This window comes from Ursus arctos, unplaced genomic scaffold (genome assembly GCF_023065955.2).
Source record: "Ursus arctos isolate Adak ecotype North America unplaced genomic scaffold, UrsArc2.0 scaffold_4, whole genome shotgun sequence".
Lineage (NCBI taxonomy): Eukaryota > Metazoa > Chordata > Mammalia > Carnivora > Ursidae > Ursus > Ursus arctos.
The window spans coordinates 90,906,160-90,932,791 of NW_026623056.1; the positions used below are offsets into that span (position 1 = coordinate 90,906,160).

Below are 26,632 nucleotides of genomic sequence, written 5' to 3' on the forward strand. Positions count from 1 at the left end.
ATGGTGGGGGCCTGAGCCAGAAAGGTGGAAGGAAGATTCACTGGTTGCTCCCATTGGTCGTTTTTTCTACAAAAGAACATTTTTGGGACAGTCGACAAAACTTGAAAAGGGCTTGTGGATAAGATGATAGTCCTGTATCAATGCTAATTTCCTGATTTTGATGTGTGCACTGTGGCTATTTAGCATAAAGTCCTTATTTTTGGGAAATACGTATTTAAGTATTTAGGGGTCATGGGGCACTCTCTGCAACCTCCTCAGACAGATGGATGGAAGGCACGTATGTGTATGGCTGGATGGGCAGGCAGATGCATAGATGGAAGGATTGGTGGGTGGATGGATGGACGGATGGACAAACTGGTGGATGGGTGGGTAGGTGGATGGATGGATGGGTGGGTGGGTGGATGGGTGGGCAGGGAAGTCAATGATGGATGGATGGGTAAATGGGCAGGTGAACGGATGGATGGGTGGACAAGATGGATGGATGGATGGATGGATGGATGGATGGATGGATGGATGGATGGATGGACGGACGGACTGGTGGATGGGTGGGTAGGTGGATGGATGGATGGATGGATGGGCAGGAAAGTCAATGATGGATGGATGGGTAAATGGGCAGGTGAATGGATGGGGGGTGGGCAAGATGATGGATGGTGGATGGATGGATAGACAGATGGATCAACGGGTGCATGGGTAGGTGAGCAGGTAGATGAGATAGAAAAGAGAATGATCACGCCAATGAGGTAAATGGGAACGAACGGGGGACTCTAGGTAACAGATACACTGGTGTTCTATGCACTGTAACTCTCCTGTAACTTGAAACTATTTCACAATTAACAAATAAAAAGAAGAATTGTAAACACTTAAAAAGACATCAAAACATGGGTGTGAGGAGCTTTTCTCCTAAGGTTAGATCATCTCTGCTGGTTCACACATGGGGAAGGGCCTAGCTAAGGAGGCAGGAAGCCTGGGGCCACCCTTCCCCTTCCTCTGCCCCCTCCTGTCACAGTTAATTCAGCACACCCCGACTACGCTTCTAGACTGCCTGAATCTCTGGTTTTCAGAAATCACATGATGCACGTTCTTGTGTAAGAAGAAAAAGATTTTTCTGACTCCAAAAAAGTAGAAGAGTGCTTTGTTTTATCGACATGTTTTATTGACAGAATTTGTCTTCCGCACGTCCTATATACAACCATAGCGGAACGTCGTGAAAGCGCAAGGCGTATTAAAACATAGCCAGTTCTAAGCAGAGTGGATATTTCCTGTCATAGAAAAGAAGTACCCTGCGCACAGATTCATAGTAACATACACGGTACATTAACATCAGTCTCTGTGTCGTACACCAGGCCACGGGGCCACACCCCGCGGCACACCTACTCAAAGAACAGCATTCAGGGGGCGCCACGCGGGACACGGGAGCCAAGGAAGGAAAGGGGCTAGAAACCAGTCTTTCCTACCCAAGAGTGTGCCGCTGTGTCCTGGAGCCGCCCGGGATTCCACCCTAAAAGCCAAGGCTCCCGCGTGGTGTAGGCGTCCGTCCAGGGGCTCAGACAACCCTCGCGGCCCCAAGACAGGAGCAGTCCGCACAAACCACCACCTCACCCAACATCCGCGCTGGAAGCAACCCAACAAGCAAGGTGGCCCATCCAGCTGGAAACACTGACGGCAGCCCGAACCCAAAACGTCATTCCAGAGCTCAAACACTTCAGGTGACCAGCAACGAGAAGAGCAAACCGCACGGTCAGGTACGTGGGCGGCCACCCACGAGGACTGACAAATTTGGACATGAAAGAGCAGGTCCAATGACTGTTGCTTTTAAAAACCAACCTCATTACTTTACACTCATTGGTCACGGACCAGACAACCGAAAGACGTGAACGTCTATAACAAGTTCAAAGCAACAGTTAATCCATGTTCATCTACTGAAGATTTCCTACGGAACAAGAATTCCACTCCAGCTTCCTGAAACAGGCTTCCCAGCCCGCCCCTGGGCGTGAAGGTAAAAGCCAGCTCCTCCTGCACCTGCTCCCGCGACGGCTGCACTCCGAGCTGCGGGCCGAGCTCAGGACAGCGCACGCGCTCCCTCCACGGCACAGGCACCAAGGGGCCCATGCGAGCAGCAAGGAGCGTGACGAAATGATTCCGACCCATCGTCCCTCTGACGGCGGGCGTGCCAATCGCTGGATGGGTGGACAGCCGAGTGCGTTCTAACCAAATGCCTTCGGAGGCTGACACGCCGGAGCAGACGTCCCACGCGCGCCCGGAGTCAGCAGCCACCTGCCTTTCGCCGGCCCACTCGCTCGGTCAATGTTCCATCAGGCCACAGACAAGGCGAGCGGGGCCGACCGGCACAGTGTCCTTCAGTCCCCACGGTGGAACACGGCAATGGGACGGGAACCCCACACGGGCCCCGGTCTCCGGGGGCAGCAGGCTAGGTCTTGCTTCGCCGGAGGAGTGTGGCGTCGGGGCTGTGGCCGCCCTGGAATTTGAGGCTCTGCAGGTTGACCAGCGCCCCGTGTCTCAGCAGCGTCTCCACGGTCTTGGCGTGCCTGCCCTGGGCGGCCAGGTGCAGCGCGCTGAACCCCTGCTCATCGGACAGGTTGAGCACGTCGGCGCTGACCAACTCCTCCACCACCTCCGAGTGCCCGCCGGCGGCGGCCAGGTGCAGCGCTGTCTGGTTGCGGGGCCCCCGCGCCAGCACGTCCGCCTTCTCCTCCACGAGCAGCTTGACGGTGGCTAGGTGCCCGTTCCGGGAGGCCAGGTGCAAGGCGGTGCAGCCCTCCGCCGTCACGGCCTCCTTGTGGGCGCCCCGATGCAGGAGCAGCCTGGCGGTGCTCGTGTGCCCTGTCTCCGCGGCGACGTGCAGGGGCGTCTGCGACAGCAGGCTGCGCACGTTGATGTCGGAGCGCAGGTCGATGAGGATGCGGGCCACGCGGTAGTGGCCTCGCTGGGCAGCCAGGTGCAGCGGCGTCCTGCCGTCCAGCGTCTGCGCGTTCACGCTCACCCCCGGCTGCTTGGCCAGCAGCTTGACGATGGGCAGGTGCCCCTGCCAGGCGGCGTAGTGCAGCGGCACCCAGGCGTCCTTCCCCTGCAGACCCACGTCCACGCCCCGGCGCAAGAGGATGCGCACGATGCTCTCCTGGCCGTGCTGGCAGGCCACGTGCATGGGCGTCCGGCCCTCGCAGTCCACCTCGCTGATGGAGGCATTCTTCTCTAGCAGCAGCCGAGTGCTGCCCTCGTCCCCGTTCTGGGCTGCGAAGTGCAGGGCCGTCCACTGGTCCTCGTCCGTGGCGTTGACGCTGATCTTTCGAGCCAGCAAGAGCTCCACGACACCCCGTGCCCTCTTCTCCACGGCCACATGCAGGGGGGTGGAGCCCTTCCCGTTGGTGAGGTTGGGGTTGGCGTTATTGAGCAGAAGCCACTTGACGCACTCCTCCTGGCCGGCCTCCACGGCCACGTGCAGCAGGCTGGCGCCCCCGTCCAGCACCAGGTCGACGTCCTGCGGCTGCAGGATCTTCATCAGTCGGCTGGTGTCCCCGTTCACGATGGCATCCACGAGCTTCTTCTTCTGGACATCTGTCGTGCCGAGATCTGCAGGGAGAGAGGTGCAAGGATCAGGCTGCCGGCCACTCCCGACGCCTCGGGGTCGCCATGTGCCTGAAATCACTCACGGGCCACCTGAACTGTGTCCTCAGGTTTCAGATGTAGTGGGAAGACCTCGGGCAGGCTGAGGCGCTTCTGTCGACTGGCAAAGTGAAAGTCACCCTACCGTCCTGTAGGGTCGTCATCAGATAAGGATGAAAACCTCGGCCCGCGTGTGCTCAGAAATGGCAGTGATTGCTAATGTTCTTTCATTAAGAAGAGAAAAGGGAAAGAAAGGCAGAGGCCAGGCAGGTGCCCCCAGTCCACTTAAGAGCGGACAGCTCCCAGGCCAGGGGCACGCTTCCCGGGCCGCCAGCTGCTCCCTGCCCCGGCCTCCAAATGCAGCCTCTTGCCCTGGAAACATCATGAAGGTTTCCTAAAATAATTCTCAAAAGACTGAATTCTCCCATTTCAGAAGGACCGTCATTCATGATGAAAAGCTTAGTGCTCCTAGTGTGTGGGTTCTGATGCGCGTGGAGCAAGGCCCCTCCCTCCACGGAACTCTCTCCAGGGGACTTCCAGGGGTGGGGGGATGACAGGGCGGAGTTCAAGAAAACACAATCCACCCAGTCCGCCCGGTCTGGGTTCGCGTCTACCCGGGCTTCGGAGCTGAGCAGGAACGGATCCTCTGAAGCATCAGACCCAGAAAGCATTCTAGAACACATTTCTCCCCCAGAGATGGGGTATCTCTTTCCTGTTCAGTCTCATCACCCAGGCAAGCTGTCCGGCTGGGCCTTGCCCACCGATATGCCTTTGTAAGGCACTTCCTCAACCCAGAATGCCCTCTTTTGCCCCGAATATTCCACTCAAAATCCCAGGAGGCTCACAGCATGCAGGAAAAGTCGTCCCTTCCAGAAGGAATCCCCTGATCCACCAGGAAAAACGAACTTCCCCGCATGCTGGGCCCGGCACCCTTCCCACGGCCCTCTGGCACTCGGCCACCCCGACACCATCGTCACCCTGAGCCTGAGCACCCATATGCTCCTCGTGGGGCAGCAGCACCCAGAGGGCCGGACAGGACCCCATTTTACCCTCCTGGGCAGGGGGAGGGCCGGAAGGGAGCTACAGTAAGCACTTAACACCAGCCCCCGCACCCAGGGACCAGCATTAGGGCCAGCGGCAGGGAAGACCCCTTCCAAAGGAAAACCCACCGAAATTAACATAAAAATATAAAACCACCTAACTGCAAAGGACCCCGTCCCAACAGGCAGTATATGACGGGACCCACACGTTAAAACCTCTGGGAACAACCTACCCATCGTAATGCATGGCTAAAATAAATGAGGAGCTCACAAATGAGAAAGGAAAAGTTTCAGAAAAAGGGGGTACGGGGCTGGCCTCTGCGAGAGAGAGATCTCGAGGGTGTGGGGTTCGATTCACCTGTTGGCCTCACTTGACAGAACTCAGGGGTCTGCAAACCTGAGGTCAGACCCTGCACCTGGGGTTGGCACAGGTAAGACCGCCTGCACAGCCCGGAGCACGGCCCGTTCCCTTCACTCTGAAGTGACACCCCGCAGAGCCACGCAGCCCGCCACTCAGCCGGCACACCTCTCTGGATTTGCGCTCACTGAGCTAGCTACGCACTGACGCCCCAAACCAATTAGTTACGGGATACGGAAATGAAGAACTGGTCTAGGAGCTGGGGGCCCGGTCCGTTAGCCGCATAGGCACTCCTACACACGCTGCCTGCCCCCAGCCCCACCGTGAAGCGCGTCACTTCCCAGGATATGGGGTCCTCGCTTACCGCCCGTTGAAGGCTCCCGCTCGAACGACAAGGACAGCGACCCCCTGGAGGAGAAGGCAGAGTCGACAGAAGACACCCCCGAGAGCCTCTTGCCACTGCTGGCCGACGGCAGCCTGGACTCGGAGCAGCTGCGGCTGAGCTCCTCCGGGCCGTCGAGGGTCTGGGAGGTGCCCGAGTCCAGCTGGGACAGGAGCTCGGAGAGGCTGTAATCGCTGTCGAAGGTAGGCGCGGAGGCTCTCTTGAGAGGCGTGCACATGGGCTTCTGAGAACGAAGCAGAGGGGGAGGGGGCGGATGAGACCCACCCAGGACACCGGCAGCGCAGGCGCAGGGCGAGGGGGCACCGGGTCCCCAGGCGGCCACACAGGGCGTGCTACCCATCGCCACAGGCACAGCAGCAGGGACCCAAAGACCGTGCGCTGGGCCCACCGGGCGCAGACACGCCGTGAGCACAGACAGACGGGACAGACGCAGGAAGCACGGCACGCTGGGCAGGACATGAATGCACTGGGAGCGGGTGAAGCCTGAGCGCTGGGCCGTGCCCACCCTGGCAGGCCAGCACTGGTAAGAAATGAACGACATGGCACTGGGGCTGCGGGCCCCTCACCACCACCAACCTGTGCTCCCTCCTCCGAGCCAGGTGAGTGGGGCTGGGGGGCGGCGTGGGGGCGAGCACAAGGGGCGGGCCCAGATGCAGCAACAACAGGGCCCCTCCAATCCACACGCGCCAGGGGGGCCTTTTCGAGGGTCTCCATACTGGGCTTTCAGAAAGTAGATTTCTGGTGAATGATGAAGCCCAGGGGTGGCTCCCGACAATTCCTGATTCAAGCCCACTTGTCACGGGTCCTCCCTCTCCTTGGGAACTGCCGATCTGCCCTGACCTGGTGGCTCGGTGCAGAGTCGCAGCCCTCCAGCTGGGTGCCTTGCTCATCCTTATCAGCGGCCAGATCCCCTTCCCCAGGCACCTTTGCTCCCCAACCTCACACACGCCCCTTTCTGTTCAGACAGCGGGCACGCCTTAAACACTTGCTTATCTCCCGGCCTTCCAAGGACGGCCTGGGCTACGACGCCCAACACCAGATAACACAGCAGGCTTCCCTTTACGAGTCTGCCATCGCCTTGTCCCCAGGCCTAGTGAGCCCCAGCCCTTGGGGTCCGTTATCGCACCTCCCGTAACCTATGTGGCTCCCCGAGCACAGAGCATTTATGAGCCGCAGTTACAAAGTGGCCTGATTTCCGAGTCAAAGGAGCAGAGGCAGCCAGACCAGCAGAGCCCACGCCCCCTCCCCCACCAGGGCCCACGCGGGCCTTCTGTTCCCCGGCTCAAAGAGCATCTGACCAGTGGCCCTCCAACATCAAGTGTGGGCCCACGCTGTCCATCCTGAACCACAGACAGGAGGTGGGGACAGGGAGCAGCCGGGCAGGAAAGGCACCCAGGGCCGCCAGGCCAGCCACGTGACCCGCCCTCCTCCTGAACGTAGGACCCCACGGCTAACTCCCGAGCACAAGGCCGACTGGCCTGGGACAGTGACCCGAGGGGCCGGTCCAGGCTGAGGGGAACCTGCAGAGAAGAGAGGGGCCCCCGAGAAACGACGTCCAGGAAGGTGGCCGTTACCTGGCTCTTGGGCTCCAGGGGCTGCTTCGCGTCCAGATCCCGCGCCATTTCCTTCACGTCCCCGTCGGGCTTCTCACACAGGTCCTCGGTTTCACAAGTAATTTCTTGTGGGGAGAACACAAAACAGGGCATGTCACTCGGACAATGACTTCCACATTCACGACGTAAACGTGCGACCTCGGGCGGGGACAGAAGAGGCAGCAGCTGGGGCGCTGCACCCCAGGGGGCTGGCTGGCACCGCGGCTTCCCAGGCAGCTGGCCTGGCGGACCTCGCAGGTGCCCCTGCAACCTCCATGGCCACTCTGGGGCCTCCTGTTAGCCACCACTTGCAGGGTCTGCCAGACTCCAAGCAGGACCCACGGCATTCCGGTTTCCCAAAGAAGCCTTTCCCGGGGGAGCCCCGTCTGCCGGAGCCGCCGGCACACACGCCCACGATGGCCGGGGTGGCTGGCTCCTAGCAGGTGAGGCCCCCGTCGTCTCCCCCATGTGTTTTCAATGTAACGACCAATTCTGATTTTATCAGTCCCTTTCCTACCGCAAGGTACATCCATGCCAGGGGGACAAGACCCAAGAGAAATGTGAAGAAAGCCTCAGCGGAGTGGTCTCATCAGTGCCCTGAAGATACCCCGCGGTACCTGAACTCGCAGCACCAGCACGGGCCCCTCCCGGCAGCGAGCCGGCCCCGGCTGGAGCTGCGGCGGACGGCGGCAACTGTCCCGGCCCCGGGCGCCAGAGGGCCCGGGCAGGGGCCAGCCTGTAAGTGCACCAGCGTCTGCTCCCGCTCCCCAGCCTGCCCTCTCTCCCGTGCCACCAGCACAACAGTCAGGCGGCAGGGGCCGGGCACTCACCCTGGAAGGTGGGCCGCTCTCGAGGGTCGCCGTGCCAGCACCGCTGCATGAGGTGCAGGAGGGCCCCGCAGGCCCGCGGCCGGGCTCTGCACACAGGCGGCAGCTCCGGGCGGTGGCCCTTGACCACTTTCACCATGATGTGCAGAATGTTCTTCTCATCTGCAAAGAGAGCACACAAGTCAGGGCAGCTCCGCAGGGCTGGAGGCCATCGTTTTCATCTTGAGCGTGTCACCGACACCATCCCCACGACGTGACCTGGGAGACCACTTCATTTCCTTTGCAGAGCACAGAGCGTTCTCTAATCCTCAGTCTTCCAGGGCACGTCTGCGCTCCCTTTTCCAGGTTTTGGAAACTCCCAACGATGTACCAAATGGAGCCAGGGCTCTGCATCACAGGGCAGACCTCTCTGGGTGTCAAACTCAAAGGAAAGCGGGGTTCAAAGAAGAAAACTATCTGATGAGACATGTTCCAAAGTGGCCCGTGCGTGCCAAAGGGAGGAAACACTTATAAATCATGAAGTCACGTGGTGCGGCCTCCAAGAGAACCCAAACCTCCCTGTGATGACGCAAAACCCTTCCTAAACTCTGATTTCTACGCCGCAGCTCAGGCCCCGGGGGCCATGTGCCGGGAGCCGGCCACAGCAACGCTGGCCAGGGCGCCTGGCCTCCCCAAAGCGTCTGGGGTGTGTAAATGGGGGCCTTTTCCCCCGAAATTCATATTACGGGGCCCCTCCTGTCCTTCTCTGCGACCTTTACGAGCACAATGGACTCGTTACTATCATCATAACCTTGGTCACAGACCAAGGGGCCCAGGGCCAGACAAATTCTCTGCTCAGCCTAAAACCACAATGTCCATCAGGCTGGACCCCAGGCCCCCCCCACGCCCCTGCAGTTCCCAACACACCCACGGCAAGGGAGCCCGCAGAGGCAGCAGACGCATGTCAGCAGGTGTGGAAAACTGGCCTAAAGTCACTGCTGCCTGCCAGATCCTACTCTGAGGCTCCGGGCCGCCTTCCCGTTAAATCTTGTGCAACAGCTCTCCCAGGCAGCTACACGTTATTTCCACAACACACGCTTCCAAACCCCAGCAGGCCCCATGAATAAAATGAAAGTAAACACCTGGAACAGTTTCTGCTGCCGAGCAGATGGGAAGGGTTCAGGAAACACCTTTTGCTCCCGTACCCTGAACTCCCCTACGTCCCAAGCAATAGAACACACAGGCCTTGGCTCTGGGCGTTCGTGCCCTGCACCTGGCCTTGGGCATCGTGCCTGGCAGACGATCTTGGGCCAGAGGGGCACGCCGCCTCGCCACGGCGATGCAGACCACGGCCTCCACAGAGGAGGAGGAGTCCGGCAGACAGACAACGGGGCCACAAACCCACACTACGACGAGACCCCCAGACCCGGGCCACACGCCCACTCTGCCTGGAGCGGTCAGATCTTTACGGTCAAACTGAAGAAGAGCAGGAGTGACCCACATACGCCTAGAAGAAAACAATGAGGGTCCAAGTCCTCGGTCTTTGTCACACGTCAAGGCATTAGCACTTTGAGGACGACATGGGAACAGAGGTGGCCTGAAGGGGGACGAGGCGTCGCAGCCCTTGAGGGGGGCGCTGGGGACCTGGGGGCGCACACTGGTGCCCAATCCACCCAGCCATCCCGCGGACGGCTTGCACACGGTGTGAGTGTGCCTCATACCGCTAAACCGCATGCTTACGAGTGGTTCTGATGGTGCATTTTCTGTGTATCTTGCCATATTTAAATTTAAAAAAAGAAGAATTGGCTGGAAATATTCACAGCTGGCAAATCCAGAGAGACAGAAAGCAGCTGAATAGTCACAGGGTGGGGGGGGGACGGGGAAGGGCTGCTGCATGGGCCGGGGGCTTCCTTCTTGGGGGACGGGAATGTTTTGGCACTAGGCAGTGGGCGAGACTATACAGCAGCAAATGCACTTGATGCCCCTGAACTGTACGTACACTTTAAATGGATAAAAAGGTAAGTTTTATGTCCCGTGTATTACATCTCTCTCTCTCACACACACACACGAATCAGCTGGCACCTAAAAAAAGAAATCCACTGAACAGACCCCTTCAGATGACAGCCTTGTCTTGCATGTGAATTACACTGCAGGACTGCTTGTCTACATCCAGAAAGGCCTGAAGGGTGGGCCGTGGGGCTCTGAGAGGAAGTGCTGGGCGGGACGGAGCAGCAATCCCGCTGCCCCCCAGGATGGTCCCGCCAGCTTCATGGCCCAGAGCAACCCCCCATCCCTGTGGGAACGCGAATGGCAGGCACAGCTTCAACAGAAACAGGACCACAGACGGGGCGCCCTCCACTGTCCCAGGACAGACGGACACACTGCCTGCCCCCAAAGACAAGCCCACTCACCTGCAAACGGTTTCTTCTGTGTCAGCACACCCCAGATCACGATGGCGAAGCTGGAAGGAAAATGGGCCAGGTCAGTATCTGCGAGCCAGAGGCTCACCCACACAGCACCATGCTGGAAGGGAACCACGCCAGAGTCTTCAAAAGCGAGGGAGTGGGAGAGGGAGAGGGAGAGGGAGGACACCACGATGTTTTCCATGGGCTTGTTAATTAAACAGGCGCTCGTCCGTGGAGCACATCAGAGTGCGAGCTCAGACGCGACCCAACAGACACAACCCTGCGACGTGGCTTGTGCCGGCTCAGACAGCACGGGGGGTGGGGGGGCCCCAGAAGGGGAACGAATGTCACTCCGCAGCTGGACCGTCGGCTCATGGGGAGAAGAGCCTGTATCCGCTTATTCCCCTCCGTCTCCTGGCAGGCACGGGACACAAGACGCTGAGCCAGCACCGGGTGGGGCGAGTAGCGTGCTTGCTGACATTTCACACAAGGTTGGGCAGAGGGCAGAGAGCACGAGAGCCGGGCCAGCTGACCTTCCTGGGGCTCTTTCTTGGCTGGTGGAAATTATATATACACTTACTTTCTCTCTCTGTCTCTCTCTCTATATATGTGGTGTATGAAATTACTCTGAATATACTCCAAAAAGCACAGTCTAATACATTTAAAAAAAAAAAAACACCAACAAAACCAGGAGCCCAAACGTGGAGCCAGCACCCTCAACAAGCTGAGAGCCTACTGATTAGAGATGCCAAGAATTCTCCATTGAAAAGTCACTGAAGTCTGCGAGTTCAAAAGTTGAAACTCTCAGCTCCAAAACAAACACAGAACCTTATTCTCCCCAAACTCTGCAAGCTGGGACTGGCCCCCACAGTGCCCCCGACAGCGGACAGACAGCTCAGAGCCCAGAAGAACACAGGCACAAGGGTGACGGTCAAACCAGTCTGCCAGGACTCCAGGCGCGGGCGATGTCACAAAGGCAAAGCGTTGTGCTCTGGGGCTCAGGGTCACAGTCACAATGCGTAAGACAAGAGCCACAATGAGGGGCTCAGGTGCTCCCGCCCTCCCTGCCTCTCTTCTCCTCCAACAGGTCTGGGTGAGTAAGACCTTGGCAATTTGGAAAAGGCAGGCCCCAGTGACGTGGGATTATTCTTGAGTACATAAATCCCACTGACGCTAGTTTGCAAACCGCCCCCGGCCAGTCTGCACTCCTCTGTCAAAGTAAGCGACATTAGGAGCGTAAGACGCTGGGCCAGAGGGACCTGGGTTAGGAAGCCAAATCCACGCACGTACAGACAGATGGCACTCCGAGCGCCAGGCTCGCCCCGCAGACGGGCTATAAAAACCCACATTTCGTGAAAACACCAGACTTTTCACAGTGCGGGAGCTGCCAGTTGGGTTACATAACTGTCTCTAACTGGCACCAACCATGAACGTTCCCCACCCCCGGCTGGCAGCACTCGCGGGGGACGACGGTCTCGCACACCTGGGGTAGCCTGGACCTACCAGCTAAAAACCCCGAACTCTTTCATTTGGACTGAATCTCGTATCTGATAGCCCTGAGGAGCCCCCGGGAAAGCCGGCACTCGGGGCGCGAAGAATGAAGGTGCCGAGCCCCACCTGAGCCGGCACGCACACCTGTCACACACCTGTACACATCGTGCTTGGTGTCGAAGAGCCGGCTCTTCTCGCGGATGCGCTCCGGAGGGAGGTAGGCGATGGTGCCAAACAGGCCGTCCATGCTGAGGTCATGGGAGTGGGATAGCCCATTGCACTTGGCCAGCCCAAAATCGGAAATCTGCAACACAGCAAGGAGACAGGGCTCAGCAAGCTTCACTGGGGCCTCGTCCGGGGAGGCACCGAGGGCTGCCATCTGGGGGCTCTACCAACCCCTCCCCTCTGCGGTGCTGCCTGGCTCCGACCCAGCGCTGCTGTGCAGGCGCATTCGGAACTGCCCCGGAGGGCCATGCCCCGTGCTCCTCCGGGGAAGACAGGAAGGCACAGCTGGTTTCAGAAGAACCGAGTCCCGGCCACTGGGAGCTCAATGGGCAGTGAAAAGATGACGCTTTAAGGAAGGAACTCACTGGGAGATGGAACTCAAGAAGATTTACAGTCTTATGCCTGCCACTGGGGACAGCCCGAATCCACCTGAAGGGGAAAAGCGATCCTCCGAGTTTTCAAGTTTTCAGATGACACGTGAAAAGCAAGGCCCAGTGCTACCGCCACCGGTTCTCCCGCGGCCCAGCTGGGGAGGCGGGCAGGTGGCAGCATGCTCTTTAAAGGGAAATACGCCTTCAGACGCCCTTTAAAGCAAACAAAACACACACCACGCAAACTCGAGGGGGCATTCTGCCCTCACCTGGAACGGCGTGTGCGCGAGACACTTCCTGGCTCCCTCGCCAGGCATCCACATGAAAGGGGTAACACACATCTCCTCCTTGCGCGGGGCCCACCCACCTGAAGGAGCACCTGGACCCCAGCTGTGCAGGCCCCACGTCTCCGCCTCCTCCTCTCCTTTGGGCCAAGGTGTCCGAAAAGCTCAGGAAGCTCGGGGGACCCCACGGTGAGGGAGGGAAAGGCGTCACCGCCTCCCCGCATCTCCCCCCTCTTGCGTAAATCAGGACCCCTGGACGCCGGCCTCGTGTGTGCGGGCTCAGGTCACACTCACTGGCACAGACTTGGGAGCCCCATGGAAGACTGCCCCTTCGGTTCCTCTTCAAACGCACGGATGGAGGGATAGGGAATGGGGCTGAGTCGGGCCTGACTTCCGGGCTTGCCGAGCCCTTGAGGGGAGGCCGTGGCCTGGAGTCAGCACCGCTCAATACAGGAGAATTTATACCAGGAGGGCCAGCCTGGCCGTTTCTGGGCCCCCGGCTGCTTGCTGCCCCTGTGGGTCTTCAAGAAACTCCCCGCCCACCGCCTTGCCAGGCAGATCCGCAAAGCAGCTCAGGGCCAAGACAGAGCCGGCTCGGCTCTCCAAGTCCGTGAGTGCAAATGTTTCCATTCAAACTCTCAGCCACTTCAACCTTTTCAGTTCGGAAGTGGAGACCGACTGGGGTGCAAGGGTCTCACCCTGTACCCCCACCCCCCACGGCCTTTTCTTCCATTTCTGCTGTTTGCAGGGACAGCCAGCCACTTCAAAATGTCCTCGGTGTAAGAAAATAAGCACGAATTCCACGTAAAGGCTGCAGCACCAAAATGCAGATCAGAAATCCGAATTCTCCGGTGGCCACTGACCCTCCGCCCCACCGGGTCTCTCCTCTCGCCCTTCCCACCTGAGCTGCCCAGGGCCTGGCTGTCTGCCCTGATCCTCGACTCTGGGGCCCTGGCCATCCCAGGACCTACAGCGTCTACAGCGAGCTCCCTGTAATTTGCAAACACTTGCACATTCAGCATCCTCCTCAGTACTGCTCGGTGCTCACAGGGGACCCCAGGACATGGGCCCTTCACCTCCGGGGCCCAGCTGGACGAGACCAAGGAAGGGCCTGGTCAGGGCTGCACGGGACCCTCTGGGTCCCTCCGGATATGGTCTGGTCTGGGCCAACTGGAGCAGAAGGAGGCTGAGATTTTAAACTAAAGCACTTCAGGGGGCGCCTGGCTGTCTCAGTGGGTGCGGCACGGGACTTCTGATCTCGGTCATGAGTTCAAGCCCCACGCTGGGTGCGGAGCCTACTGGAAAAAACAAGCAAGCGAACAACAATAAACTAAGCTATTTTGTTTTCAACTTGAAATGGCCTTACTCCCTTGGTATTTAATTTAGTTAATACTAACATCACGTATTAATTTAATATCAAGTCTCTCTAGTGCACTTTGCGAAGTCAGCAGCTGCTCTGAAATGCTGAGCTCCGATCATCCCTGCTGTGTATACAAAGGTGGTCCTGAGGGGCCCAGGGGAAGGGGGGAGGCTGGCAACTTATGATCCCATTTCAAGATTCCAGATTAAAGTCTTATCGCTCCAGATAATCACAGACTACACACTGCCCTGAAGTCCCGTGGCCGCTCAATCACTACGGAGCTTCCAGACAAGGTGGGAGCTCCAACACTGCCCTCCGCACCGTATTTCTCAGAGTCAGGAAACGTGTGCTGTCAATCCACCATCCGTTTGTTTGGGGCTGAGCGGTGGTCACAGAAGAGCAGCCTCCCCGCCCCCCCCACCCCAGGGGCCTTTCAGGGCGCTGGAAACGGGGCCCTGGCTTCAGCCCCCTCGCGCCTCAGTCGCCCCAGGTTCCTTGGGACCCACTGGGTTCTTCAAGGACTCTTCACCCATTTACTAAAATGGACATCAGGGTCAGGCTGCCGAGCCGGCATGTGCATGAGAGGGAGAAAAAAGGCCTCAAACAGGGGGAGCTCAGAGCCAAAGCAGGATGACCCACCAAGAAAGCCCCCCGCGTGTCATGCAGAGAACAGCAAGTATTGAGTGTCTGCTGTGGACCCAGCGCTGGAGACAGTCCCTGGATGAAGGCCAGCATCCCTGGGGCGGAAAAAATGACTATCAAACCACCAACATGGACAGCGCCAACAGCATCACCCTCACCGCGCACATCTGCGGGCCAGGCACGGAGCTGTCAGTCCACACGCCATCACCTTTGAGCCCTCGCAACAACAGAGGGATGATCCCCACCCGCCAGGTGGCAGAGCCGGGGGCGGGCGCTGCGTCCCTTGTGGCTGCATACCTGGTGTGCACCCGGCAGCGGCCTCCCTGAGGAAGGTCCGCTGGGCAGCTTCTATCACTTCCCCTCTTCAGCACCCCCTCCCCTAATCTAACTTAGCCTCTTGCTTCTCCCCCCACCCGCCAAGAAACCTAGAATCTTCCATGACCTTTCTGCCTGTGCCCCCACCTCCTGCCAGCAGCAAAGCCTCATCCTCTCTGAAGACCCAGTTCCGCCCGCCCCCCACCCCCAGTGCCCCACCCCCCAGCTGGAGTTCCTTGAGTAACTCCTCCCCAACCCCACAGGCGGCCTGCGGGGCACCTGCTGCCCGATACCTGTTCCACCCTCATGGGACACCGCTGCGGTACACTCGGTTTGTGTGCATCTCACACGGGGCACAGAACCCGCTGTCACCGCAGCTTAGCAGGGTCCAGGCCACCACCCAGGGCACCTCGCCCGCGGCGGGACCTCTGGCACACCACGCGGGTAGCCTGCCACTGCCTCCCCGGTCTTGTATGCATTCAAGCCCCAGATCAAAAGCTGCACTCTTCGCTGGGTGCCCTGAGGACCACACACTCCTTGAGACAACCCTGTAACGTCAGTGGGGGCAGAAGGTCCACACGGGAAGCCAGCATGCCAGCCAGAAAGAAACTGGGCTCCAGCAAAGACTGGGAACCCCCGTGGCACCCACTCACAGCAGACCATTTGTTAGCAGGACAGCATTTCCATCTGCCCGCTACAATCTGATTTCTGGGCGACACCCATTCAAGGGACAGCTTGCAGTGGAAAGCGATCTCCCGTCAGCCTTGGGTTGGCCAGGCCTGCTGCACAGCTGGGGCCTGGGGAGCTGCCTGCAGGTGCACGCCACCCAGTCCCACCCCGCCTTCCAGACAGAGCCCAAGGGCAGGGCCGGACTGAACTCTGGTCCCTCCTAGCCCTCGGGCCAGCAAGGGAGGGCATCCTGCCATGCCACGTGACCAGCCAGGAAGAGCAAAGTGTCAGGGTAGGTGAGTCCCTTCCCGGAACAGTTCCCAGAGGGAACAGGATGGGACTCCGGCCACTGCTCTTGGATCCTTCCCACTCACTTTCGGGGCCGTGTGCAGGAAAAGTGCGGTGGCAAGTGCATCCCGCAGGCCAGCATACCAGCCGGGCCTCCCGAGCGAGCATGTGGGTGTCACCACGCGGAGAAAATCCATGACATGCATCCCACCCTGGTGACCACGACAGGACCTGGGACACGAAGGCGCTCCAAAGGAGAGACATATTCAAAGAAATACAAACCTAACAACGTTACTAACTGTAATTCCCAGTGGCTGGTAGCTGGTTTTTAGCTGTTATCCCTCACACTTTTTTGTTTTATAAACTTATCCCAAAAAAACCCCAAAAAAAAACCAACAACACAACTCAGAGGCCTCGCATGATGAGAAAAGAAAGAGCGCCCGTCAGAGCCTCTTTTCACAGAGCCTCCGTTTCGGAACCCTTCCTATCCCACCGCCGCCGCCCCTGAGACCACCGAAGGGGATGCAGCCGTCACCACGGAGCCCGCGGTCCCACAGAGACAGCCCACCCACAGCCCACCCACGGTCTGACTCCTAACCGGATTGCATGAGACATCCAGTAGGACCCGAATCCGCAGCCCCGTAAGCTCTTTTTTCCAGGATGCTCAGGGTTTAGACCCCTGCTCCAGGATCTAGGGGAGTGACCAGGTGCAAAAGGGTCCATTTCCCAGCTACCCATTCTGCGGGGCTTACAGTGACCACAACAAGACGGGGGGTCGCAAGAGTCCTTATGCTGACAGAGTGCCCGCCCCCCAAGCACCGTCCCCTCTCCGCCCTGTACCGCCCCGGCCACACGACGCCCGGCGAGTCCTACCTTGACGTGGTAGTGGGCGTCCAGCAAGATGTTCGCAGGCTTGAGGTCCAGGTGGAGGAGAGGCGGGGCCATGCAGTGCAGGAAGTTCATGCCCACAGCCGTCTCATGGATGATGCGGAAGCGCAGATCCCACGGCAGCGGCTCAGCTGCCAGCAGCTTCTCCAGCGAGCCCGTCTCCATGTACTCCATGACCAGGCCTACCGGCTCCTGGCATATGCCATACACGGGCAGGATGTAGCGGAACTTGGCCATCTCCATCTTCTTGGCTTCTTCCAGAAGCTCCCCGCGCTCCCTGAAAAAGTCAGGAGACATGAGATGTGCGCAGTGCTCACCCAGCCACTGACACAAAGCACCCCGGCCCGGAGGCCACCAGCTCCGCAGGCGGAGAAAATGACCCCCACGCACGTCACATGATCCCACTCCGGGCCTCCGGAGGTCATCAGTCCTCCGGCTATCCAGATGCTTCTGTGCACTGTGGGTTACTGTCCGTGAGGAGAGAAGCACTAATTATCATCTGAACACCCAGAAGCAGTCCTGAGCCACTGTGCACTGGGGTCGCCGAGCGAGGCGGCCGATGCTGGCGATCCCTTCTCCTGAGATGAGGAACGAGAAGTTTCCGGGACACAAAGCATCTGTCCGAAGACCGCCAGTCACCTCCTTTGTGAAGCCCGACACTCCATCTGGCCCAGGTGTCTCTGAATCCAGCTCCACACCCAGGTCAATGCCATGGCCACCTTTTTCTAAAACCATTGTTTTAGCCGTGGTAAAATATACATAACAGAGTTTTTATTTTAACCGTGCCTAAGTGTACAATTCAAAGGCATCACGTACACACCGTGTAACCATCACCACGCTCTACACCCGAACCTTGTTCATCGGCCCCACAAGAACTCTGTGTCCTTTCAACAGGAGCCCCGTCCTCCCGGCCCCGCTCACCCCTGGGCTACCGCCGGCCTGTGTGAACTTCTCTACTCTACGCAGCTCACAGAAGTGCAATCACACGGTGTCTGTCCTCCGTTCACTCAGCGTCTCAGCATAACGTGTTCACAGTTCAGCTGCGTTGCAGCATATGTCCAAACCTCATTCCTTTTCATGGCTGAACACTATTCCACTGCAGGAACACATTACTTTATGTGCCCAGGCATCTGACGATGCACACTTGGGTGTCTCCCCCTTTGGGTTCCCGTGAATAGATCTGTACGTCTGGATACGCTGGTGTACAAATACCTGTTCACGTCCCTGTTTTCAACCCTTCGGGCTCTACACCCAGGAGCAGGACGGCTGGGTCACGTGGCAGTTATATGTCCGACCTTTTCAGAACCCCCCAAGCACTGTGTACAGCCTGCCCTCGGTTCTGACGGGAAGACAGTCTCACCCGGCTGTGCCTGCTTCCCCACTCGAGGCGGAGACCAACGGCCGGCAGAGATGGAAACGTCTGCTCCCGAGCCCTCCATAGACAGTGCACCAGCTCCGGGTCTAAGGTCCCATCTGGTGCGGCCATGGACTCACAGACTGGAGTCCCCGTATCCTGGTCTGTGTCAGCATTATGGGGCAAACATCCCAGAGCGCATGCAGGGTAAAGGGCCGAGTCGCATGAGGACAGGGCTTGAGCACGTGCCATCTAGGTCTGTGGCTGTCAAAATGGGACAAGGTCAAACGCACCCAGAAAGCTGGCTGCGATGACGACTCCCGGGCCCCGCTGCCATGTGGGCACTGGGTGCTCAGCCCACACATCCAACCCCTGTGGTCGGGGGTCTCATGTGAGCACCGCCAAAGCGCTGTACAGTGGGTGTCGCGGGGAGAGGATCCCTGAGTGTCGGGCCGTGATGCTCACGCAGGGGCAGCTTCACCCCTGGGGACACTGAGCAAGGTCTGGGACGTTTTGGGCGTCACAGCTCAGGGCTGCCCCTGGCAGCCAGTGGGCGGAAGCCAGAGATGCTGCCTCACATCCCACAATGCCTAAGAGAGCTCCCAAGGCAAAGAATCATCCAGCCGCAAATGAGAACAGCACCAAGTCTGAGAACCCCCGGTACAGCCCAAGCCAAGTGCATCTGGGCCAAATTTAAAACAAACCACTACAGTCTGGAACTGCCCGCATAAGTACTCCCAGCATTTATCTGTTTCCATGGTCAACTAATATTCAGCAAGGGAGCCATGAACACCCAATAAGGACAGGATAATCGTCTTGACACGTGGCGCTCGGAAAACTGGAAAAACACATTCAGGACAACGATGTTGTACCCCTCTCTCACACCACTCACAAAAATAAACTCGACATGGATCAAAATCCTAAAAATAAGGCCTACCACAATAAAGCTAGAAGAAAACACTGGAAGCAGCTCATTAGTATCTGTTGGCAATGATCTTTTGGACACGATACCCAAAGCACAAACAACAAAAGCAAAAATCAGCAAACGGGACTACATCCAACTCAAAGCTTCTGCACAGCAAAAGAAACAAGGAACAAAATGAAAGCCTACAGAACGGGAGAGAAATCTTGCAAACCACCCAATGGATAAGAGGTTAATATCCAACATAGATAACAAACATAACTTAATTAAAGAAAAAAATCTGATTTAAAAATGGGCAGGAGAACTAAACAGACATTTGTCCAAAGAGGACATCATAATGGTCAATAGGCCCATGAGAATTGCTAACCACCAGGGAAATGCAAATCAGAACCACAATGAGCTCTCACCTCACACCTGTCAGAACGCGAGAGAAACAGGGCCTGGTGAGGACGTGGAGGAAAGGGGAATCCTTACACACTCTTGGTGGGCAGGTAAATGGATTAACCACTGTGGAAAACAACACGAGGGTTCCTCCAAAAAGTTAAAATAGAACCGTCACACGACGCAGCCATTCTGCACCTGCGAGGACACCCAAAGGCAATGAAGAGAGATCTGCACACCCCTGTTTATCACAGCATTATGCACAACAGCCAAGATGCGGAAACAGTCTAAATGCCCATCAACGGATGATGGATTTAAAAAGGTGTGGTAGATACACACAGCGGACAACTACTCAGCCTCGAGAAAGGAGGGTACGCTGGCATTGGCGACAGCAGAGACGCACCCTGAGCCCATTATGTTCATCGGGGGAAGACAGACGGACAACGTACTGTGCGGTATCACCCGTATGTGGAATCTAAAATACAATAACATGGGGGAGACCAGGGCAAAGAGGGTGGGGGATAAGACCGACGGTGTTCAAGGTACAAACTTGTCGCGAGTGCGAAAATAGCCACAGACAGTTGAATAAACATGGTTCATTCCACACAGACAGTAAGTATGTAATTGATAAACATCGTTCCAAGGGCAGCCATACTGCAATATATAAACGCAGCAGCATTACACAGTATTCACCTTAAATTGACACAATGTCAAATTTATGCTATAAAAAAAAGTTAATCTGTTTTTCCTGGAGAATGGGTCCCAGGTGTGTGCTGGGGAACAATGCTTTCTAATAAACTCCTAAAGGAAAGGTCCAGAACAACATGCCACACACACCCTGCTGCGGCCGGGAGGTGAGCGGGTCCAGCCACAGGGACTCCCCCAAAATGCGGGTTCTGGCACACGCAGCCCAGAACCCACGGCAGGGGCTCTTCCAGAGCCCGGCTGCACCTACTCGCCTGAGGGAGACCCCAACACTGTACCAACCAAATAAGTCCCCGTCCTACTGACCTCCTCTCTGAGACCACATGCTGCCAGGCATCCCATACACTTAGGAAAACATTTCCCACGGAGGAGGGCCCGCTGGCAAGGAGGAACCCTGGATTACACTGTTCATCAAGACTGCAGCACCCAAGCTCCCCCTGCATCGAGCACCTGTGCTCAAGGGGTCACCACGGTTCTGGGCAAAGACAGAACAGGGCGCACACGGGCACATTCTGAAGGAGAATCACTGAGACTTGATGACTGGTGGGAATGGAGGAGAGAGCTAGGAAGGATCCCCTGGATCTCCACCAGGAGTCAGCGGATGGCTCATCCATGCTGGGGGGGTGCCCCGGAGAAGGTGGAGAAGTTGGTTTTGAACACGCTCAAGGAGCAAAGAATCCCAGTGGCCTTAGGAACCAGTGCAACACGTATCAGGAATGAAGACGAGATGACTATGAAACAAAACGGAGTTCAGCATGGCTTGCTTTCCTAGCACTCTGGTTAAATGGCCAACTAATGGAAAGCAAAATGCTCACAGGAGTGCAATGCTGCCTGTGAGGGGTCCCTCCAGTGGAAACTTGGAAGCGACAGGTTCTGGTGCCCTCCCAGGTCAGCCAGCCCCTCCCACACAGAGTTGGACCCTCACCCTGTGCCTGGGCTCCGCAGGCATCCGAGAGATGGGAGCGGCTACATGCCAGCATCAAGCATCGTGAAAAGGCTGGTCATTTAAAGAGAGAGAAAAACGATACCCTTGGGCCCATCTCTTCTGTCCTCCTCCTGGGAAGACCTAGTTATCTGTACTAAACCAGGACAACCACCCCTTCTAAACCTTACTACTCCCACCTACTCCCACTAACTACCACTTCTAACAGCCCTCACGCCCAAGCTGTTCCAAGTGGACGAAATAGCAGCAGCCACTCCTGTTTCCTCTTTGGTTAAGAATGAGTATTAGAACTTGCCTGTTCCTATTGCTTTTATTTTCTTTTAAAGTGGCTGGCTTGCCGCCCCCCCCTCCCCGTGGGTGTCTGTGGGGCTCTGCGTCCTGTGGCACTGGCCTGTGTCCTGTCCCGGGGATGTAGAGACCCATCTGAGGTGGGAAAGCAGTGCGAGGCTCCCCTCCTGGCCCGCAGGTTGGGGGAGAGGATGGCTCGGGTATTACCGCTGGATGGTGACGAGGGAGGGTCATCTTCCCACGCAAGGCACCCAGAGATGAGCCCCCCACCCAAGCCTGACTGGTAACCAGTACGGATTCTGGGAACAAAGTCAATCACATCAAGGTGGAATTTCTCATTAACTGGGAGCTGAGCTACTCTGCAAATACAGTGCTTTCTTCCATTTGCCCAAAGGGCGTAATACATAAAACCAGGGTGACTTCTGATTGTTGAGCTCATTAGCAACTTCACAGCCACCTGGCAGCACATCACTCACCCCTGCTTCCCCACCGCCGAGCTCAGCTCAGCAGCAGCTTCGAGACTCCCCCTGCCCCGGGCCCTTCCACCGAACAGAGACCCCACCTACCTTAGTTCAAAAACTCAAAAAGGGCCCCGGTGCTGGTTTGCTCCCAAATGCTGATAACAGCCTGAATGTTCTACAAGCCCCATGCCCTCTTGGGAAGAAGCCGGGCAGGCTTTGCACAACTGACCACACATGTAAGGACATTTCACCAAGGAAAACCAGCCAGCCTGGAAAATGTTCTTCCGAGGACTCCATCAGAATGCCTTCGAGCAGAGAGGACCCCACCCATCACCACACCTCCCTGGGGCAAGGAAGGGGGATCCCAGGACAACCTCAAGGAGGTTTGAGGGGACACGGAGAGGAGACGCCTCACACAAGCCTGGGGAGTGGGGCTGACCAGGGCCCTCTAAGTGGGGGTTTTGTTCAGAAGCGTTGCATGAAAATTTTGCAACCTGTTTACTATCTAGTAAGCGGCCAGCCCAAATCCAAATGCCCCAACCTCTCAGCTTTTCTTTAATTGCCCCAGGGACCCCGCCCCCCCTCAGCCCAGGCAGATAACCGGGGCAGCATCTGCAATTCAATGGGCCTGGAATGAGCCCTCTCAGGAGCCACCAGACGGGACAGAAAGCACTCCTCACAGAGAAAGAAAACACCAACTGTTTTGTTGTCAACAGTAATTATTTATTTTAAATATACTTTCCCTCCAAGCTGTGTTTCTGGCTTCTGCAGACAACACAAAAGAAACTGTAATCGATCCTGAGCTCCTGGAGGGCCCCAGGGCACGGAGCTCCGGCCTCCGCCTCCGCCATGGGCCACGGGTCCGCACCATCAACTCCCCTTCTCCGCTGGTAGGAGTCAAGCTCAAGGCCACCCAAATCCACTGACATCGGTCTAAGTTAAAGCACCCTAAAAATTGTGATGTGCAAACAGTATCTAAAATCAGGCACAATTCGGCTGGACTGGTATCACATTTCTCTCCTGGGATCATTTCAAAAGCGGTTCCTTTTCTTTGGCATTTGGGGAAGGCTTATTAATTCTGTTTCCCAGTACGAATGGACAAAGTGCCCCCCGCCCCAGGACCTCCTCTCTTGGTCCCAGATGGAAAATCTCCGAGCACTATCAGGACCCAGGTGGGGTTCAATTTGTCCAATACTCTTTCTCAATAGCACTTAGGTTAATTCCATTTTTTGCTCACTTAGGGCTGGCTGAAGCATATTCTCTCCCTCCCAGGGAGGGCACCGGGGCAGGGGAAAACACCAGAAAAATCATCAGACAGACCATTTCTAAAAGACACTTTCTAAGAAGCTGCGGGCTCTCTTCACAGCTCAGTCAGAAATGCCAAAGGCAGGCTGATGGCGAGGGACACCCAGGCTTCCCTCTCCAGAGGCATCTACTATGGAAACAGGGAAAGAATGGGACAAAATGGTGGTGGTGAGGAGCGGTAGCCTGCAGGAGGAGAGAAAGTTGGGTGTGGTGAAAGGGGGCCAGGAACAAAGAGCTCCTGAGAGGGGGGACCCGGGAACCAGCTTTGGGAAAGGCAGCAGGGAAAATCGGTGGTTTAATCATGTGTTAGCTGGTGCCTCTGTGCTAGGCCTTCTCACCTTGCACCCATCCAAGTACGCTCCCAGGGAGCCTCCGAGGGTTCCCACACTGCTATTTTTAAAACCGACAAGAAACGGGCTTGTCAGATTGTCAGCTCTGTAGCTGCAAACCCGGAGTTTGCTCGGGCTCGTCCGGACTAGCCGGTGCCGATGGAGCGTTAGCTGCCCGGGCCAGGCGCTCTGCTATTCAGGCCTTCCTCTTGGCCCAAGGGAGGGGCGGAGGCTGGAGGAATGGGGCCTTTGGGGTCACCGTGCTTGCCTAAATGGTAACATGCCCATCCCTAGACTCCACCCTAGCCCTCATGACCCCCTCATCAGGGTTCGCCAGGGAGGCCACACGTCTCCGAAGCCACCAGACATGCTCATAAAGAGTGGGAACACAGATCTACAGGGTGCCTGTCACTTGTGAAATCCCTGAAGATCCTCTTGGAGGCTCCTTTGGCAGGCGCTTCTCTGCCCCTCGCCCCCGGGGATCCTTGGGGGTTGTCTGGGGTTCGGCAGTCCCTGATGCTCACAGGCCTGAGGCAGCCTGCTGCTTCGAGGGGTCTGGGGCAGGTCCTGGGGGTCCAGCCCCGCTGTGGCCAAAGAAGGGGCACGAAGGCTGGGGCCAGGGCTGCAGCGGGGGTGCGGGCTGCACCCAGAAGCCCACGGAAATCCTATTCCCCACTTCAGGGAACATCTTGCAAATACAGGGGCGGGGATGGGAGGCAGCTCGTCCAAAGAGCACTGAGGCCGACCTGCCAGAATTTGGCAGGACAGGTAGCAAACCACCATTTCAAGGTCTAGACGGAACTCGGCAGGCCTGCAGTGCAAACCAGCCGCTCCTGCACTACTGTGGGAGCCGACACAGTCCTACCGAGAGCCTCAAGTTGCTGAACACCGTCAGTCATCGACCGCGGGGAGCTGGCTTCACCAAGAGCAGAGCATCAGCCACAGCTGCAAAGGCAGGGCTCCAGCCTGCCCTACCGGGCAGGCAAAGTGCAAGAGGTGATCTCTTCCTGTTGGGCGATGCTGACCTCGGCCTGGCCGCCCAGGACATGCCACCACCTGCCTGCTTCGGGCAGGGCAGGAAAGGCCTCCAGTTAAAGGACAAAACACTTTTCACCCAGGCTATGCAACGTCCTCAGGGCTCCGCCTCGAGTGAAGAAACCCTACCTCCATCTGGGCCACCCAGGAAACACGGCCCGGTGGCAGGAAATCACAGATTCTGAGGGTGCAGGAGGATGCGTCAGCCTGGGGACGAGCTTGCCTGCTTTGTTTGCTCTTCCGATCCAAGAAACTGGCGTGAAAAACATTGCTGATGAATAAATCTCGCTTTGACCAGAAGACTCCATCAGACACATGTCCCCAAGAACACAAGAAGGCCGCTAGGGCAAGGATCTTGCCTTTCGGGATCTAACCACTAGCTGGTATTCAAAGCGGTTTGGATTTTATCGAAATAACCACAGCGCCCCTCCCGGCCTGAGAAGTTCCCAGGATCTGCAGCAGAGAAGGGGGGAAGGGCTCGCACAGCACCTCACCTTTGTTGGTGCTATTTTTATGACACTTGTCACCACTCTACTGAAGTTTCCAAGAAAGGCTGAGTTTGAGGTTTGTAGAAAGGGGCCTCCAGGAGCACTTTTGTCTCATCTCTGAGGCCTGGATGAAAACACGAGGCAGAGAGCGCACGGGCCGATTTGCTACCCCACGCCACGAACACACTGCAATCCCTCTACCCTAGGCCTGGGGACTCAGACAGCCCCTGAGAAGAGCGTCGCCACCACCCCACCGGTTTGGAGGCGCCAACACTCCGTAAGCCAAGGATTAAAAACCAGGTGTTTGAGGCAGCAGATGCTATGTGGGGTTTAAAAGGAGCTGCTTTCCTTAGTCTGTGTGTCCGGGACTGACTCTGTAAGAGATCGCCACACAGAAAACAAACACAACTTCCACGTAGAATGCAAACTTTCACCAAACGATCATTTCAATGTGCTCAACCAAAGCTTACCTATACACTCCTAAAAGGCAAATGGAAAAGGTGGAATCAATAAAAGCTGCTTCTCGACACCCCCCTCTCCCACCTGCACCCCAAAAATGATGCCCAGATCACAATCCAGTGACTGAGTTTAACTGGGGTGGCCTCGCGTCCCTTCCAATGGTCATTAACTTGAGCACCCCTGTTAGGCAGGGACAGGCAGGTTCGGTCCTGGCTTTTGGACTGGAGCAGGGGGGTGCAGGAGGGACGGCGCTCTGGCTCCACCACAAAGCAAGTCAATGGAAAGTCCCCTCCCCCGAGGCTGGGTCTCGAAATAAAGTCAGCTAAAACTAGAGTGTGCTGGGAGGAAGCGCTGGGCGGAACACGACCCCCCGGGCCACCTGCCGGACCCCAAGGCCAAACCCGAGCCCCGTAGCGCCGGGGAAGCCTGGCCAGGCCAAGCCAAGCCAGTACTTCCGACCGAAATAATTACCGTCTTACACCAATTTGTGCTCCAACGTAAATTACTAAGTAAGTCGAACGGAGTCTAACTAATTCACAAAGCCCAAATCACCACACGGCAATTTTTCTAAGCCGGGCGCAGACCGCAGCGCCCAGGCGGGTCCGACGCGCCTCCGAGGGGCGCGGGTCCAAAGCCCAGAAAATCTGAGGCTTCACGCGAAGCCAGGTAGCACCACTGGGCGCCTCACAACGTTTCCACCAAACGCGGCCCCTCGAAGTCCCCTAGAGGAGCCGCAGCCGGGAACCCGGAGAGCGCAATGAGACCGGTGGCCACCCCGGCCTCCCCGTCCCTCGGGCCGGGCAAGCGGCGCGGACACCGCCGGCGGATCCCAGCCTCGCCTGGCGCTTGGTTTACCCTCCGAGTAGTCTGGAGGCGACCCAGGTGGAGAGGAGAACCCCCGGAATCCAGGCACCCGGCTCCAGGCCGCGTCGCCCGCCCCAGCGCCCCCGCCCGAGCGGCTGACCTGTCGTCGACGTGCAGGCTGGGCGAGCACTTGATGGCGAGCCACGTCTTCCAGTGGACATGGCGCACCTTGTACACCTGCCCGAAGCCGCCCGAGCCGACCTTCTCCCAGCCCGCGAACTCGCCCGCGTCGAAGGTGCGCAGCAGACCCAGGGCCCACGGGCTCCCGCTCTCGCCCTCCATGGCCCGCGTCTCGCTGCCACCCTGTGCTGCTGCGGCCGCGCAGGCCGCCCAGGTGCCC

General features: G+C 57.6%; 1 protein-coding gene across 1 annotated transcript; it reads right to left on the bottom strand.

The window, feature by feature from the left end:
• Positions 1-1,131: 1,131 nt before the first annotated feature.
• Positions 1,132-26,632, bottom strand: RIPK4 (receptor interacting serine/threonine kinase 4). Its single transcript, XM_026499889.4, has 8 exons — positions 26,393-26,632; positions 16,744-17,035; positions 11,872-12,020; positions 10,232-10,281; positions 7,845-8,003; positions 6,997-7,100; positions 5,384-5,645; positions 1,132-3,588 (listed from the first exon to the last, which is right to left on the bottom strand). Exons 1-8 carry the CDS (start codon positions 26,572-26,574, stop codon positions 2,429-2,431), a joined length of 2,358 nt encoding a protein of 785 aa, XP_026355674.1. The 5' UTR covers positions 26,575-26,632; the 3' UTR covers positions 1,132-2,428.

Coding starts and splice junctions, on each gene's coding strand:
- RIPK4 (XM_026499889.4), bottom strand. CDS start 26,574: ATGGAGGGCGAGAGCGGGAGCCCGTGGGCCCTGGGTCTGCTGCGCACC. Junction 12,021..16,743: donor ACGCCCACTACCACGTCAAG/GTAGGACTCGCC, acceptor GCTGTGTTGCAG/ATTTCCGATTTTGGGCTGGC. Junction 3,589..5,383: donor GCGGGAGCCTTCAACGGGCG/GTAAGCGAGGAC, acceptor CTCTCCCTGCAG/ATCTCGGCACGACAGATGTC.